The following is a 17877-nucleotide window of genomic DNA, read 5'->3' as shown; positions in this document are numbered from 1 at the left end:
AAAGGAAAAGTATATTTTGTTCACGCAGTGTTGGAGTCGTGTCACCACATCTCGAGTTTGAGTCTTCTGTAACTAGTTCAAGTAATTATCGCTACTACAAACGAAAAAGAGCTCAGAGAAATCTACAAGTCACTGACAGATACTTTACCATTTATAATAGTGATTTCAGGCATTTCAGTGAATAAGCATCAGTGAAAAATTACAGGATGAAACAGACAAACTTAAGTCGGCTACCTCTGCCTCATCGTTCTTCATTCATGCTACATTAAGGTATTTTTACTAAGATGGGGCAGACAGACTCAAACAAACTCATACTCGCGCAGACAGTTTGGGTTTAATCGTTCACAAACATCTGGTTGTGTCGCTCTTGTCGCCCAGTTGAGTCGATTTTCTCTCTTTCTAATGAATACAAGTCCAGTACTCAGTCTCCTTGTATCTCTGGTTTGCATTTTAGCTGCTGGATGTTCTGACAAAGAAGCCACTAACTTTCTGTGTCTGTTTTTGGCTCTGGGCAGATTCCGTCTATTTGGCTTGTCTGAGTTTTTTTGCTGAAAGATTTTGAACAGACACAGACGCATATCGGGCAAAGACTGGCCGTGAGTAAATGTTACATCTCTGTCAAGTCACCTGGTTAAAGTCCAAGGCTAGTTGAAAGTCACCAAAACAACATTGACTCAGGCACACAATAATAACTTTGGGTATCCAGTACAGCTGCAACAATTGATCAGTTATCATTTTGAGTCATTTTGTAAATTAAAAATGCCCAAATTCTCTGATTTCAGCTCTTCAAACGTGAATATATTCGGTTTCTTTAGTCCTGTAATGACAGTAAACTGAATATCTGTGTGTTTTGGACAAAGCGAGACATTCGATGAAGTCAGCTTGGGCTTTGGAAATCAGCGATCAGCATTTTTCACCTTTTACTGACATTTTATGGAACAAACTGCTCATAGATTAATGATCAATGATGAAAATAATCGTCATTTGCAGCCCCAGTGTCCAGATAACTTTAAACTATATTCTGAATAGACTGTTATACACATAATCACTGAATATTGAAATGTCCTGAAACTTTAGGGATGTTAATACTCAATAATTGATTTGTCACCATTAAAACTTTGTTTCTTAATATATTATTGTGCAAAAATATCCATCTAAGAGTACCGTCTTTAAAGTCAGATATGCGTGTTCATTTTGTAGAGTTGGTGTTGATTGTTTTCAAACGGTGCACGTCACATTTTGGATTTCTTAAGTAAAAAAAGAAACTTGGTCCATATTCTCATGATGTGGAATGACAAAACTGTGGTGCAAAACAGCTGAAGTAAACACACTTGTGTTTTTATCATTAGCTTTGACAACAATATGAAAATATAATTAGACTGACACATTTTAAAAGGCAAAACTCATTTAAATAACTTCTTTAACAGTATAAAATTGGTATCTCAACTTTTTCCCTCGTAAACCAAATGTAACATTTACATTTTGACAAACGCACGTTACATCACATTTTGATCATTGTGCAAACAACTTTACATCCCTGTGCTTCTCAAGAGAGAATTTGTAACATTTCAAAAAGACAATCTGTAAAGTCTCACTGCGCCCGATTCATCTGCAGAAACTTTAAAACATAAACAACTCCAGTTTTTGTTAATAAAAATGTACCTAAAAAGGGCACAGTAGCATTAAGAGACAGCTAATACTTCAAATATAAATTAACTGTATTACAGAATTATTTTTAATCTATAAATTATATGGTTCAGTTTATGCAAACAGAGAAATATCATAACATTTATGAAAACTTGGTTTTCTTACAGTGTAAATGCTGATAATATTCAAAGTAGTCTGGAGGGATTTTTGTTTTTTCTTTCATTCTAAGTTAACAGTTAACTTCTTCTCCAGAAACTGAATTTGTTTCTAATCTAAATCCAGGATGGAATGAAATTAAATTTCAAGTGAACAGGAAGGAAATATTCTAGTGCAATCTACATCTGTTAATATGAGAACCACACCTTTCTAATCAGTGTATGGAGACGGCGGTCATTACCAGTGACAAACATGTTATTATCAAGCTAACTGTGACTTTTCCTTAAGGATTAACAAAACATTAATTTAATAGTCTTTTAAATGAAGCATGATTCACAGATTTGCTGGTTTGATGTTTGACAAAGTCTCCACTGATGACAACTGTCTCAGTTTTTCTTGAGGAGACTCAAAGTGGGTCTGAGACTTCTCATATGAGTGATCAGGAGAGCTGTGTGCTTTTTACTCACAACAGTCAAGTGTGTGAACATCTCTCCAGTTATCTCGACAGGTGTTGTATGTAGAAGGTGTGTGTGTGTGTGTGTGTGTGTGTGTTAACTTGACCCACCGAGAGAACCTCGTCTCGTCAGGCTCTGCGTGCTGGAGCTCAGGACTCGAGCGTCTGTCAAACGGCTCGACTGAGGAACAAAACAAAAACCCACAATGAATGCTGATGAAGCTCAAGTCAGAAGGTATTTTAATCACTTAATAACGAGTAACAACATGTACATGGTAGTATTATGACTGTAACTGTGATTTATGTTGCTTTTTTTTGAGAAATGCAGAACTGACAAAACAAAAATGTAGTTTCTCTAATACTAATGTTAATTCTTTGGTTGACTCGTTTAGTGACACCAATTCAGTTTCATACTCATGATTACAGTAAAATTTCTAGAATTGGCCACACAATAAGAATTAAGCTCAGAATTATTAAAGTAAATTAAACTGAACTAAAATCTATGAGAACCTGGAAGATTTTCTACCCCAGAGGAAAAGAAAAGATTCTCTTATGTATCGTGATCCTTTTTTTTTTTTTTTTTTTTCTTACAATTCCTGAATTGATTGTTTTAAAAATAACTAGTTTAGTCCTTTAACTCGATGCAAACACATTTTGGCAATTAGCATAAAATTATCTTAAACTTGACTATTTCACTTAAAACTATTACTGTTGATTTTGGAGGTCCCCATGGACAAAATGGCAGTTTTTTCATAGAAATAACCACAAAATTGAACTATTTAAAGGAAAATCTCCTTCATTTTAACTGACTATCAAGCAAATCTGTAACTTTGTCTGAGAAAATGTAAACACAGGATTGTTTTACTGATTTCACAGAGACTCTGACCCAAAGGAAACCATTTGAAGTAACTATACAGTAACTCTGATCTGTGGAAACAAACTTAACAGCTGCTGACTCAATCCTGCAAGACTCAAAATAAAATGAGATAAACCTTTTTCATCCCACACCGGGGAAATTCACAACAATGACAATAAAATATTAGAATATATACATATAAAAGAATTAAGAAATGCGAAATATAAAGTACTAAATTTGTCAAAGCTGTAGACTCAAGACTAAACACACCTTTCACTTTCATTAAGATTCATGGAGACTTTGATATCGAATCAGGAGATAAATGTATCGTCCCACTGTCTCACTATTAAACTGGTTAAATCACAGACTCCTCACCTGGGGGCCGTCCTGACTCTCTCTCGCTCCAACATTCAACATATTCAGAGAGTTCGCCCTCTTCATCCTGAAAACAGGACAGAATATCATCATGAACTCTTCATCTTTATAAAAAAGGGACAAGTTCAGTTTGACTGATCTGGAATAAAAAGGGTTGTTGGGGAAACAAAAGTGTTTTTTTCTAGTTTGCATTGACATTATTTATATTCAACTTAAATCAGTAAACATCCATGACAAAATGCATCTATGAGCTAAAAACATTCTTTAACTTAAAGAGATGTGGTTTTAATTACAGTCAGTGGGGTTTTTAACACCTTTGTAAAAGAATATTACCCAGCATTCCTCGGGGTCGTTTCCTCCATTCCCACTCCTCTCAGCTTGCGGACCAGTTTCTCGCTGCTCCGGCGTATCGACTCTCTGAGTTTGGTGAAGGAGCCACTGCGCTTCAGGTTGCTGAGCCCGTCCTGTCCGGAGCCGCCGTCCTCAGAGCCGGACCAGGTGGGACGACCATCGCCTGGAGAACGGAGACAGACGGAATTACAAACCAACAACCAACCAAAGTATATGTACAAATGTATATCTTAAAGGTGCAATAACCTTGTATATGTCATAATATTGAATAAAATTGGTGGTTTTAGCTACAGAAAAGACTCCAGTTGTTCTGGTGGGATGCATAACTTTCCCCAAGTCTCATCAAAATCACTTGTAAAATGTTGCATGTGTGACGTGTAATAAATCAAAATGACAAGTGCACAACAAAATAATCAATAATATCTGCTGCTGTTTCTACCTTCTACAGATCCAAACTCCTTTTCATGTGCTCTGGTCAGGATCTCTTTGTAAAGAGCTTCAGCTTGTCTGTATTTCCCCTGTTTGAGGTAGCACGATGCCTGAGAAAGAAAAAAAACATGGAAATGAAAAATACAAGGTTTAAATGAGAGGAAAGTGACAAAAGTGTAAAATCTGATTTACAAAATCTTGACAGAAGAAACAGAAGATTCACAGTGAAATGCAAAAATAAAATGACATTTTGCATCAATGTTTTCCTCTCACCAAGTTATTCTTGGTCTTGGCCACGTTGGCGTCGTCTGGGCCCAGTTTGCTCTGGTAGATGTGCAGAGCGCGTTCGTAGTACTGCTCCACCTCCTGGTACTTCCCCTGGTTCTGACACAGCAGAGCCAGGTTGTTCAGCTGCTTGGCCACATCTGGGTGGTCTGTACCCAAAACCTGAGGATTGAAATTAGTGTAAAGGTGAAGATGAGCTGTCTGATGAGAGACCTCACAGGTGTAGTACTGTGAAAGTTTTTTTTCTCACTTTCTCTCTGATCTCCAGAGCTCTTTTACACAGCGGCTCTGCTTCTTTGTATTTTCCTCTTTTTCCATAAAGAACCGCGAGGTTGTTGAGGGTCGCTGCAACCTGCAAACACAAAAACAGACAATGTGATATAAAACAGACAGGCAGCACTTCCTGCAACAAAACTAGACAAAGGCTCAAATATCTTATACAGTACATCCTGTCAACATGTTCCCAAGAGACGAAATACTGCTGCCTGACCCCAAAAGGGTTTTAGGTTTCAAGTTTATACACTAATGGTGAGAATCAAGTAAACAAAACAAAACAGCCTATTGTCCAGGTTAGATTCAGGCCGTGTCAGGGATTTATAAGGTGTCTTAGACCAGGGCTTCCCAAACTTTTTCATGTCAGACCCCCAGAATAGATGCAGAAAAGATCTCTAATTTGAAAGGATTTTGTCTTGTGGAATCCACTCTTAGTAGTTTTTAATTATTAGGATTGAAGATGAAGTCTTCACAGTCAATCTATGAAGAAACTAGAATCACTATAAAGTATAATCAATCAAAAAGCCCAGTTTCTCTCTATTTCCAAATGCCATAAAATGTGATAAAAAATAATAAAATATTCAGTCCCTCCTTTTGCAGAGGATCCTCTACAGTCCACTCAAGGACAGTCTGAAAACCAAAGTCTTCGACTGCAGCTTGTTTATTAAAAGAAGGCTCACTTACAGCCGGATGGTCCATCCCAAGAGTTTTCTCCCTGATGGCGAGCGCGTCGTTCAGCAGGTTGGCTGCTTCTTTGTATTTGTTCTGATCTCTGTGGAGAAAAACGTCACACAGTTTTTCAGTCACTTGGCTTCAGTAAACTGAGTTGTTGAAAGTGCAGGGGAAAAAAATCACAACTTGATTTGTTTTATCATTAGTGATTTTTACTGTTAACCTCTCATTTCTTCCAATAGAGTAATTTCATTCAACACCTTTTTTTGAAGGTTCTTCTTTATGACACACCTCTGCAGTGATTGGCTGCGAGCAAAACCATATAAATAGTAATTTTTCTCTAGTTTTGGGTACAAAAAGCATCAGCTGGAGGCGCCGTTTGACTGACTTTGATATTACTTGGTACTGGGTTATTTAAATTGATACCTTAAAGATACTGAGTATTGAAACTGAGGCTGAGATAAGGAAGCATATACATAAATACACAGATTTCAGAAAAATAAATGCTATTCTATACATTATACAGGAAGGTAAATCGAAATTAATTAATAAAAATCTCAAACTTCAGTTAACAAAGAATGTAAGAATAACTTTTAAGGGAGAAATCTATTAATTTTCTAAATAATAATAATAATAATAATCTGCTGCCTGGTCATGTCTAGAAGGGAACCCAAGTTTTGCTCATGTAAGATGTGTGTGTTGTTTAAACTAATTATGTTTTATAATGTGACATCGCTGTGTTTAAAATCTGGTTTAGAGACTGAAAACACTTGGTTAGTGTTGGGGAAAGATTGTAGTTTTAGTTAAAATGATCTCTCTCTTTCCCAGAGCTGGGGTTCCCCTCTAGACACGATGCCTCTGCCCTCCACAAACATGTTAAAATGTGAGTTTATATCATCGTGAATTGACTCCTTGTGGTGAGGGTGATGATGGGGTGGACATGTAAGTAGAGTTGGGAGGGTCATTTTTTTTATTATTTAAGTGGTGTTGAGTTGTTGCCATGGTAACTGGTCTCACCTGTACACCAGCGCCAGTATATTCAGCATGGTGGCCACATCTGGGTGGGTGTGGCCTGAGGACTTCTCCAGGTCCTCCAGAGCCTGTTGAGACATTATTTAAATCGGGATCTAATTTAATTTCTATCATTTATCCAAAATTAAATTTAACTTTTTAAACGATTCAAAACAGGAACACCCCTCTCACCTGTTTGCAGAGTGGCACGGCGACCTCGTATCGTCCCTGTGATGCGTACTGGATGACCAGGTTGTGGAGCGTTCGAAGGCGGGCGGGGATCTCGTAGCCGCCCTGCTGAGCCGCGGCTGCTGCACTGCTGTGATGAGGCTGAGACACTGAGCAGCAAATAAACAGATACAGAGAAATACACAGAAGAATCAGAGACGAGTCTGGACTTTTCAGCTCCTTCTGATACCTTCATAACTTCAATTCTCTGCCTGCTAATTTAGTTGGACGAGAAGATTTTAAGACTATTTTACTTTCCTTTTACTCTGAGGAGATCCTCCATGTGCTTGACTGAATTTGTTTTCTTCTCACAGGCTACAGACTCATTATCACTGCATGTGAGGTAGATGCTAAAATTTGACATCTGAGCTTGAAATGTTTTTGTTGTGTGTCAAGAGTTGTTACTCAAAATATCATCATCAGCAGCAGCAGCAGCCAGTTTCTCTACAGAGGAGGAAGACGTGTTCGACAGCTCAGATACAGGAAGAAATGACAGAGCTCATTATGTCTGAACAGGAGAAACCTGCAGCATCTACCAATGCAGTTTATTTTCTGAGCTTTTAAAACTTTTCACAGCATCCTGACAAAATCGAGGTGACTGGAAATTAGTTCTTGATGATTCTTACCATCAAAATTTGACCTTCTTTTGTGTAGAGAACATGAGACTGTCACATTTATGTCACAGATGATTAAAAACAGACTGTATATAACAGGTAGAGAGACATCAAAGTCACATAAACATGTTCACAAGCCAGTAAATCCTTACTCTGTGACTGCTCCTCGTCCTCGGCGGGAAACAGGTCGTCCAGGGACTCCTTGGTGGAGGACGTGTCTTTGTCGTCCTGAAGTGAAAAACAAACATATTCAGCACAATTTAGAGGACAATACTACAAACAAAGACGGAGCTGCAGATGAATTATCCTCATATTCTCAAGATTCAGATCTCAGTAGATGTTCTGATATAAAACTAATTAAAGCTCAACTCATCAGCTAATCTGCAGCTTTATTGAGTTTGCCTCTTTTATCTCATACATTTGTTTTTTCTTAGTACCTGTACTAAGTGTTCAGTCTCGGTTTTTTAGTTTCAGCAAGCTCTGATGAACCCACTGTACTTAAAAATACTAAGTTAACAACAAGCTGCTGAACACTGTGGAACATTTAGCAGTTAAATAATCACATATTTCCCTCAGGAGACCAGGAAACAATACGGTGACCAGACATCCTGAAAAAATCAGGACAGTCCTGAATTACAAGCAGTCATCCCGATTCCTGTCTTTTCTGTTCCAGATGTGTATGTATATATGTGTGTGTATATATATATATACACAATATATATATATATATATATATATATATATATATATATATATACATATATATATATATATATATATATATATATATACATATATATATATATATATATATATATATATATATATGTCTTACATAATAATTAAAGTTGCATTAATTAATAATAAAAAATAATGTTGCTCTAAATTATTCTATTTTAATCCTTTTGAAAAGACACACCCTGTTCTAAATTTCACCCATTCTCCCTGAGCCAGACCTAAAACCAGAGTGAATATTCAACTGAATGTTTTTCAATGTTAACTAGACATGTAAATAAATAACCTTTAATAACCATATAATATTCAGAATTATGTTCTTATTCGTTCATAGTGACGCAAAAATAAGAATTGTTCTTGTTCATTCCCATTTATATCTACAGAAGGTGCACCGCCATGTTTCTACAGTAGCCCAGAACAGACAAATCAAACATTTTTATCATTTTTTCATAAGTGCCATTGAAACCGCAGGTTCTCTGTACACGTTTGAAAGGAAAGGATGAGGCAAGGTTTTTTTTTTTTTCAGTCTGCAAGTTCACCACTAGATGCCACAACATCCAACATGAAACTGTTTTTTAAAGGATGAGTGTCATCCTTTAAAAAACAGTTTCATGTTGGCTGTTGTCTGTCATGACAACACTTAAAACAATAGTACGTATTTCTTTGAATATAGACACATAAAAGCCCCGTACTTAAATATGTTAATTAAATAAACAGTAAGGTTACTTGAACACCTCGTTGGCTGGTGAAGTACTGATAACTACTGATAAACTCTTCAACACACAGTTTGTGGTCTCCTCACCAGCTGCGGCTCCTCCATGTCGTATTTGCGTATCGAGGACATGAACTGCAGGTGTTTGTTCTGCTCCTCCAGAGTGACCACCTCCTGCTCCCTGTCCTGCAGCCGCTGCTGAGCACCGGCCAACTCGTCCCTCAACCACTGGTTCTCCTGACAGAGACGACGCACCTGAGGAGGACGAGGCAAAGGCAAGAGGAGGAGGAGGGGTGAGGAGAAGAAGAAAGGAACAAGGAAAGGAAAGAGAGGGAAAAGACGGAAAGGAGGAAGAAGAGGATGGATGTGGGAGGAAAACAGAAAACACAATGAAGGATTTAACAGTTGAGTTGTGGAGTCAATTATCATCCTTAAGTTGTAGAACGTGCAAGAAAATACAGCATCAGAGATCCTCCCATCTGCCCCTCCCCTCTTCAGTTACTCCTTTAACTCACCTGAGCGCGCAGCTTCTGTTTCTCCGCCTCCAGCGAACCCAGGTGAGCCGACAACGCCATCATCACCTGGAGAGACAGGAGACAGGAGACAACACCTCAGATATCAGATATCAATCTGACACTCGGTGAATTCTGATTCATAATGACAGAAGAACCGACACTGAATGTTCAAAAAGCAACATCCCCCTGAAAGCTTGGCTGCCACAAGCTAACCCTAACCCAGTCCAGTATTCACCCTCCTTTAACCTCTGTTTGACTTTCATCTCCTGAGAAAAATGTCTGTCTCTTCAGCTGCTAAATGCTCCACTTTGTCCACCAGCTTGTGACTAACTTTGTCTGTCTGTGATCTGCTAAAAACAGCTGCCTGCTGTGGTTGAAAAGAGCGATGAAGGTGAGACAAAACACTAAAATGATGTGCTGTAAAATCAAAACAATCAGCTAAAAGACACTGCAGCAGTAAAACGTGGGGAATTAAAGTGTATTGTTATCATAAAATTATTGATTATAGCCGCTTCAAGTTACTAGTTACCACAAAAACGAGAGGCAGCATATGATTATTTTCTTACCTGCGCCTCACTCAGCCCCAGCTCTATCCTCTCCAGTGACTGGCGGATGATGCCGCTCTTCTCCTGCTCCACGCTGCCGCTGTCCGACGCCGGCCGGCTCTCCGTCGGCTCCTGCAGGCTCTCCAGCAGGCTGCGGTTCTCTCCTCTCAGCGCCTCCAGGCCCGCGATCACCTGCTGCGTGCTGCACAGAATCTCCTCCGCCGACAACATGGCTCCAACTCTGAGGTTCCTCCTCTCACAGCAACTGACCTGGGAACAGCACAAAGAGGCACACAATGAGAAAGTGGCACGAGCGTTTTGGTAACGGAGGTACAGCGGAACACAGACGCTGCTGATTCCTCTGACAGTCGTGATCCTGTCGGGATTCTGAACAACTTCAGTTTTGATCAGTGGAATATTTTGGTGATTTTGATGCTGGTAAAATGTTTAATTCAACAATTGCAGCTTGATAACTCGTCCTGACGACTGGAGGAGGCTTCTGATGCAAAAATGCATGCCAAGCTTTTTGATGATGTCAGCTGTAAAAGGGTCTATACTCCCATATGAAAGTTTTAAAGGAGATTTACTTATTTATTTTTTTAGTTTTATAGTGTATTTGTGGGTTGTTTTTTTATTTATAGTTATTAAAGTGAAAAAAACAAAAACATCCTGACGGGCTCATCCAGTAAATTCCTAAAACTGTGGCTCCAATTTTTTTTTTGATTATGTAAAAAGATCAGAGAACATAACCTGATATAACCTGCTCCTCTCCTTCCTTTGCCTAATGTGAGACATGACATCTGGATATTCTTGCATGTACATCGTGCTCCTTACTGACTGTCTTTTTTCTCCTCTGTCTCTCTCTTTCTCTCTCTCTATCTCCTCTTCCTCTTATTTTATTCACCTATTTATCATTATTTTTATTTCCTTGTTTCCTTATTTTTCCTTCTGTTCCCCTTTGTCTCTTGTTTTTGCCCTTTGTCATATTTTATACAATCAATATTATGTGTTACCGCCAGTATTTTAATTTACATTCGTTTTTTCCACTTGCACATGCTAATGGTGACAAATGTCAGTGTTTCCCAAAACCTAAGACGACGTCCTCAAATGTCTTGTTTTACTCACAACTCAAAGATATTCAGTTTACTGTCAGAGAGGAGTACAGAAACCAGGAAACATTCATATTTAAGAAGCAGGAATCAGACAATTTTGACTTTTTTTCTTAAAAAATTACACTCAACTAAATTAAACTGATTATCAAAATAGTAGGCGATTGATTTAATAATCCATTAATTGTTGCTCTAGTTGCTGCAGTAGCAGGTAACTGGTTTTGCAGAACTTTCTTAACATGCACACCAACTTTAAACTTTACCTGCAAACAGTTCGTAATTGCAGTATTTTAAAAGTCACTTAAATGTTTTTGTGGTTTCAGCTGGGGGACGTTGTTCCACTCTGCTCCTGAGTCATTTGATAAAAGTAAACAGCAAACAATGAATACTTTGTAAAGAAAACACAGGAACATAAAAGAAAGCAGAAGAAAGGATGTGGAGACAAAATGAACCTGGATGAAAGACACTGACTGAGCGAACTTCTCATCCTGCAGATTGAATCTACATACGATCTGTGATTTCTTTCGTCTTTCTCTGATTAAACCCACTTCATGAAATCGGGCTGATTATAAATTTAGGGAGGTGAGATAAAGATGATCAAGACACGGCTGCTGCTCAAATGTTTAAACAGTGTGAGGGAGTGTCCAGTAAACATGGTCTGTAAGTGACAACAAGAATATGGTGAGAAAAATACAAACCGTCAGCAACTTTATAAACACCAACGCACAGTGGTTTTCAGTTTCCTCTTTTCTGGTCTGATCTGAACAGAGAGTCTGAGAGGAGAAATGTTCACAGGGAACTAAAGACTAATGATACAGGACTTTATATGGAAGCACAGTTATGCCAATGTGATGAGAAAAAAAGATCCTGTAAGTTTTTATGAAGAGAAACTTTATCAAAATTACTTAGATCATCATTTAGAGAAAGTTGCTCATTACTCTTAAATGTTTAGTCATCATTATTTTGAGAAAATTTCTCATTTAAAAAAAAATATGAAGTCATTTTGAAGTACTAAGTCATTATTTGCAGATTATAAATCATTATTTTGAGATACTTTCTGGTTATTTTGTGATACCAAGTCATTATTCTGAGATCTGTAGTCATTAATTTGAGATATATTGTTATTATTTTAATACTAAGTAGGGCTGCAACTAATGATTATTTTCATAGTCGATCAATTGGATTATTTTTTCGATATTAGTATTTTTCCCATAAAATGTCAGAAAATAGTGAAAAATGTTGATCAGTGTTTCCTGAAGATGACGTCCTATAATATCAAATGTTTTGTCGACAACTCAAAAATATTCAGTTCACTGTCAGAGAGGAGCAAAGAAACCAGAAAATATTCACATTTAAGAAGCAGGAATCAGAGAATTTTGACTTTTTTCTTTAAAAAATATTCAAACTGATTAATCGATTAACAAAATAGGTGGTAATTAATTTATAAATTGGTTAATAATCGATAATCGCTGCAGTTCAGAAAGTCTCTCATTGTTTTTTTTATTAATATATGAATATATCCTAATATTAAATATCATTTTTATTGAATATTAAACCATTTTAAGATACTAAATGATTATTTTAAGAGTTTCTTCTAATAATGTAATAGTAAGTCATCATTTTGCTACAGTAAGTCATTTTTTTGGAGAAAGTTTTTCATTATACTGACTTCCAGGACTTTTTTGTCATCACATTAGTGGAAATAGGCCTCCATAACAGGTATAACAGACAATTTACTAATCCAAAGTGTTTTATTATGTTGGACTTATTCTGTCATAAACAACCACTACATACCATTTATAGAAAATATTCCCAAAACACTCAATCCCACATGGAAAATGGACAACAAAAGGAAACTAAATATATCTGTATTCATCCACCCAGTGAATATTCTTAAATTTAACACTAATAAACAAAAACAAACAATGTTTTGGATTTTGGTCTCGTTTTCAGACAGCTGATTATTACGTTAAGTATTTAATTTACAGAAAATCAAACACGTTATTTGTTGTGTACTCAGTCTCCATGTGCTTTGTTTACTGTGGGCGGAGCCAAACTTCCCAACACGTCAGGAATAATGTCTTTTTATGCAAATTTAAATCTAACACAAACCTATCAGCTGATTTAATGACGACTGCGTCACATTACGAGACGTTTCTGTTTAGATTTTTTTATTGGAAACATCATCGGCTGCCGATCGACACACAGACGTTCCCATATGGCTGATTATTACGCGCTATAACACGATGTAAACACACAGACAAACACACGGGCTTCATTTCAGATCCACAAAAAGTTATTTATAGCCTACCTGCTAAGTCCAGGCTCCGGCGGCGTGGTTTCGTCTTTTTGTCCACTCTGAGCTGCTTTTATTGTGTTTAGTTTTGGGGAAAGGAAGCGGTCATAACCAGCGGAACATCTCCGCTCACAGTTTATAACAGTTTATTTATTGGTGTTATAACAGGTGGGACGGTTAAAAACTAGAAGCTGTTTAATGATTCACCTGCTGCCTCCTCCTCGGCTCTCAGCTCCTCCTGTCATCACACGTTCATCAACGGTCAAACCCACGTCAGCAACACCGTCAACTTCCGCTTCTCACCTTCAAAGTAAAAGACTGATCAATGTTAAAAAAAATAAATAAAAAATTTTCAGATAGGAACAGTTTTAGAATAAGAGAACGGATTTTTATTTATTTATTTATTTATTTTTTGCAAGTGAAACAAGTTTCATTTTTTTTTTTCGAACTAATCTATTTCAATATACATTCATTGCACCAAAAAAGGTAAGGTGTAAGTGCTCATTTTCATTTACATCAAAGAGTTACATAAAATTATATTAATGTATATTCACAGATAAATATAACTCAAATAAGGCAGTCTAAGTTTTAATATTCTATCTTTATCTTCCCCCTCAGTAAATATTATAAAGAAAATAAGTTTTCAGGAATTCCGGGAAATGTTTGCATGCATATTATTCCTTATTATATTTAATTTCTGTTCAGATTTATGGTAAAATGACTTTATGAATTATGGGAAAACCTGAGTATTCATATTATTTTATGCAGAATTAAAACAATCTCCATATTTCTGATGACCATCTGTTGCCTGCACAGGTTTGATTTTGATCTCCATGACATCCTTGTAACTTGGCAATACATGGTGGCACAACTAAAACGGTCTGATATAATAATCTGTTCAGTGACTCTACTTCAGCTAAAATTCACTCCAATGTTCTGCACACTTTATGAATATTGATATACTTTTATAGTAGTACATAAAACTAAAATCATGTAAACAGTGCCTTTATTGTGAAGGCGATGTCTCTGGACTTCCTGCATTTGTCCAGTTGTGTTTGCGTGACTTGACGCAGCTGAGGAGCTTACCTGATCCCATATTTCCCACCATACACTGCGGCACCGGGGCTGGCCGTGATGTCCTGCTCGGGACAAGGCCACCTATCTGTGGGACAGATGAACTGCCTGCAGGAGGAGAGAGAGATTATTAATGACACACAATCAGTGGTGGGGAGAGTACTGAAAATACTCTGTACTCAAGTACAAGTACTGTTACATTACTAAAATATTACTCAGTTACAAGTACTAATGTTAGAAAAATACTTAAGTAAAAGTACTCAGTATTTGTCTGAAAAACTCACGATTGATTAATAATTGTTGTTTATAATTTTACATTTATATATATATTTTCTCATTTTCAGCTTCTTTTTGCCATTTTAAGTTGTTAAGTTTCCTGTTGAATGAGCTGGAGTTGCTGCCATTTCTAGACTATTGATTAAAAAGCCATGAAAACCTTTTAAGTGGTTAAATCCTTAATGGTGATTAATCAATTAATGATCAATCATTAACATCTGTACTCCAAACCTGTGCTGCTGCAGTGTTTAGTTTTTTTGTCCACATGTCCTGTTTGTGACCAGATATTGATTCAAATTATACCCAGTACTCAATTATGACTTTAAAAGTAACGAAGTAGATTATATAGTGTAATGCATACTTATGTACAAGGAAAAATACACTCTTGAAAACCTCATAAAAGTACAAGCACCCAAAAAACCTACTTAATAATTTGCAGAGGTAGAAGCAACCAATTACACATACTCAAGTTACTGTAATTAACTGTTTACTTTGACAGTTTGTGTTTGAGCTCCATGACATTTTATACACATTTTATTCAGGTATAAACACAAATATAATCACACACGTATCATCTGACTCACTTAGGAGTTTAATATATAAATAATTAGGCGCTCATCATCTGATAATTTAACATAGACAAGCTATTCTTCAATTTTAAAAAATACTTCTGATGTAAATAAACCTTAAACATCAGTATTATATATATATAAAAAATTCCTGTCCATTGATTTGGAAGGGAGTCTCATATTTCAGTCCTGTGTTCTGGATGTTTTGTTGGTCATGATGGCCTACATGTGTCAGTGTTTATATGTGTTCACTTCGTTTTCTTATGTTGTATTGATTCCTCCATGTCCCAGATAAGCACGTCCATTCAGATTAACGGGGTGGTCTGTGTGTGTGTGTGTGTGTGTGTCCCAGAGGTCACAGTATGGAGTCAGTAACAGTCTTATCAATGCAACATTAGTTAAGCCTGTGCTTTAAAGAATCAACTTAAGTTACATTAAGACGTCGGTGGAGTCAGAGGGGCCAAAGCTCAGCAGCTTAACACACAGTGACTGCAAACAAATAGGATCTAGACAAGCAAACACTGAGTATATATGGGCTGTGTGTGTGTGTGTGTGTGTGTGTGTGTGTGTGTGTGTGTGTGTGTGTGTGTGTGTGTGTGTGTGTGTGTGGTGGGGGGCTGCTGCTGTGCCCAGTTTTTGCCAGTGAGGTTAGTCTTTCTATAGATGGCGCTCTTCCCTTCATGCAGTCAGTCACAGAGGTAACACGCTGCTCACACTAAAACTCGAGGGAGGTTTTGTTACCTCTTCTACTTTCCATACAAAAAAATATTTTCAGGCACATTCCCGGGATGAAAGTTCGTCACAAAAACTCAGTCTAAACCTTTCAGGTAGAATAAGTAAGACTGTCTGAACCTCATTCCCAGAACGTTTTGGGTTGTAAATTGTCCTACAAAGATAAAAGTCCTCTCAGAGATCAGAACTGAGAAAAATTCATTTAAAGTTTTCTTGTTGTCGAGCCAAAATAGTTGCAGGCAGATAATTGGATATGTGGCAGTTTTATAGCTTTATATCAGGTTATGGTTTCTGCATATTAATCCTGACCTCTGATGTGACCTTTGACCTTATTCGGAAGTTCCTGTATTCTGCCTTTGTGGAGTTTAACCAAAAATGTTGGGTCGTACCAAAACAAAAGGCAGTAACTTCCATTTTATCTGCTCACTTTGGCTTTAAAAAGCAGTATAATGACAAATATGATAAAAATCCAATGATGATGATATACAATGATATTGCACCTTTTACTGTTATTATTTACATTATTGTTACAACCATTATTTATTTACAACATTTATTATTTTATAACGGTAAACTTCCTGTTCCAAGCAACTCATAAAATCTAATAATTTCAATGTTTTTTGGATGTTTGATACTAATATTTATATTCTATCAAAAATAGAAAATTGGAATTTTGCTGCAATAGAAAAAATATTAAATGCCATCAAACCTTTTCCAGTGAAATATGACACCGATTGATTTGTTTTTAATGTACTTTCACAACTGGAATCAGAGTCAGAGGTGAGGCTGAGTTATGACTCTGTGGTCTTATTTTAATATTCTTCTCTACTGTCATACCTAGTAATATAATGCACATAGTTGATATATTTCTTAATTTTCTTGCAGATATTTTACATGTTAGTATACAATAACTGAAGTAAAGGTGGTTTGCTGTGGTTTCTCTACAGCTTTTTGCAACTACTGTAACTTCAACCCCCTATTTTCTCCAAAATACAACAATTCTGAGAGAAGATATTACTGCCTTTTGCCTTTGTAGGGCAGTAAAGCCTCCTGAGCACAGCAAAATAATGAGAAATACAGGCAGACGCCAGAGTATCTGCAGATACAGCCACCACCATACATGTCTAGTTGGTCGTAAGTGATGATTTGAAGGGATTAAAGGGATTTCTGAGTCCTTACATTGTTTTTTATGAAAATGTGTGTTATGCCTTTAAAATCTAATGGCATTAAAGTTCACAGAGGGGGAGACAGTTAGCAGCTGAACTCACAGGACCTGTCAGGAGTGTGTGTGTTTTGCTGCATGTGCCTGTGTGTGACAGTTATATGAGCAGGTTGATGGACGGCTCAGCTGTCAGGTAGGCAGAGAAGCACCAGCAACTGACAGTGTCGGTGGGCGTGCAGGCAGGGCCCCGACCATATAAGGTCAGCGGTCCCCGGGGGAGAGACTCCTCCAGGCCTCTGTGCCTCCTGCAAACAACCCTCAAATACCTGCTGCCCAACATATATTCACCTCCGAGCAGGGATCAGGGTCAAACGATCAGTTATTGATACAGTGACACGGCTCTGCAGTGAAAGGCTGCTGCTTCTGCCAAAAAACTACTGAGGTTTTGTTTCAGCTCCCAAACATATGATGTTACAAAAACGTACAGCTGATCCTGACAAACAAACACAACTGATGGAGAAACACAATCAGGCTGCAGTTCAGGTTTTTTAACCCATCTTGCAAGACTTAAACACCTGTCACCATCCCCTTTTTAAATTTAAACAAGGATCATAATGGAGAAAAATTTCACTTTGTTGTGTTTTTATTCTTGAGAAGTTAATTGCATGTCAAATTTTGATGATGGCAGTCCAGCTTTACTTTTGTTACTGGCAAATAAATAAATCTACCAACAGATGGTCAAGTCTAAAATGGTTTCTTGTGCTGTTTTTCAGTACTAAAACCAAAATGAGACCAACATTT

The 17877-nt window shown here is 37.2% G+C and overlaps 1 protein-coding gene across 1 annotated transcript; it reads right to left on the bottom strand.

The window, feature by feature from the left end:
• Positions 1-2293: 2293 nt before the first annotated feature.
• Positions 2294-10128, bottom strand: klc3 (kinesin light chain 3). Its single transcript, XM_084717539.1, has 13 exons — positions 9880-10128; positions 9314-9379; positions 8889-9053; positions 7504-7579; positions 6702-6847; positions 6516-6598; positions 5511-5598; positions 4804-4905; positions 4542-4715; positions 4279-4378; positions 3822-4002; positions 3489-3555; positions 2294-2438 (listed from the first exon to the last, which is right to left on the bottom strand). Exons 1-13 carry the CDS (start codon positions 10087-10089, stop codon positions 2355-2357), a joined length of 1542 nt encoding a protein of 513 aa, XP_084573665.1. The 5' UTR covers positions 10090-10128; the 3' UTR covers positions 2294-2354.
• Positions 10129-17877: the final 7749 nt, after the last annotated feature.

Source organism: Lutjanus erythropterus, chromosome 4 (assembly GCF_056507025.1).
Source record: "Lutjanus erythropterus isolate fLutEry1 chromosome 4, fLutEry1.hap2, whole genome shotgun sequence".
Lineage (NCBI taxonomy): Eukaryota > Metazoa > Chordata > Actinopteri > Lutjaniformes > Lutjanidae > Lutjanus > Lutjanus erythropterus.
This window is presented reverse-complemented; position numbering and strand designations above follow the sequence as displayed.

Bases quoted from the DNA above. Each gene is read 5' to 3' on its own strand.
- klc3 (XM_084717539.1), bottom strand. From the start codon at position 10,089: ATGTTGTCGGCGGAGGAGATTCTGTGCAGCACGCAGCAGGTGATCGCG. The intron at 6,599-6,701 runs GTGAGAGGGGTG...ATGTCTCAACAG, and splicing joins CCGTGCCACTCTGCAAACAG to GCTCTGGAGGACCTGGAGAA. The intron at 5,599-6,515 runs GTGAGACCAGTT...TTTTCTCCACAG, and splicing joins ATACTGGCGCTGGTGTACAG to AGATCAGAACAAATACAAAG.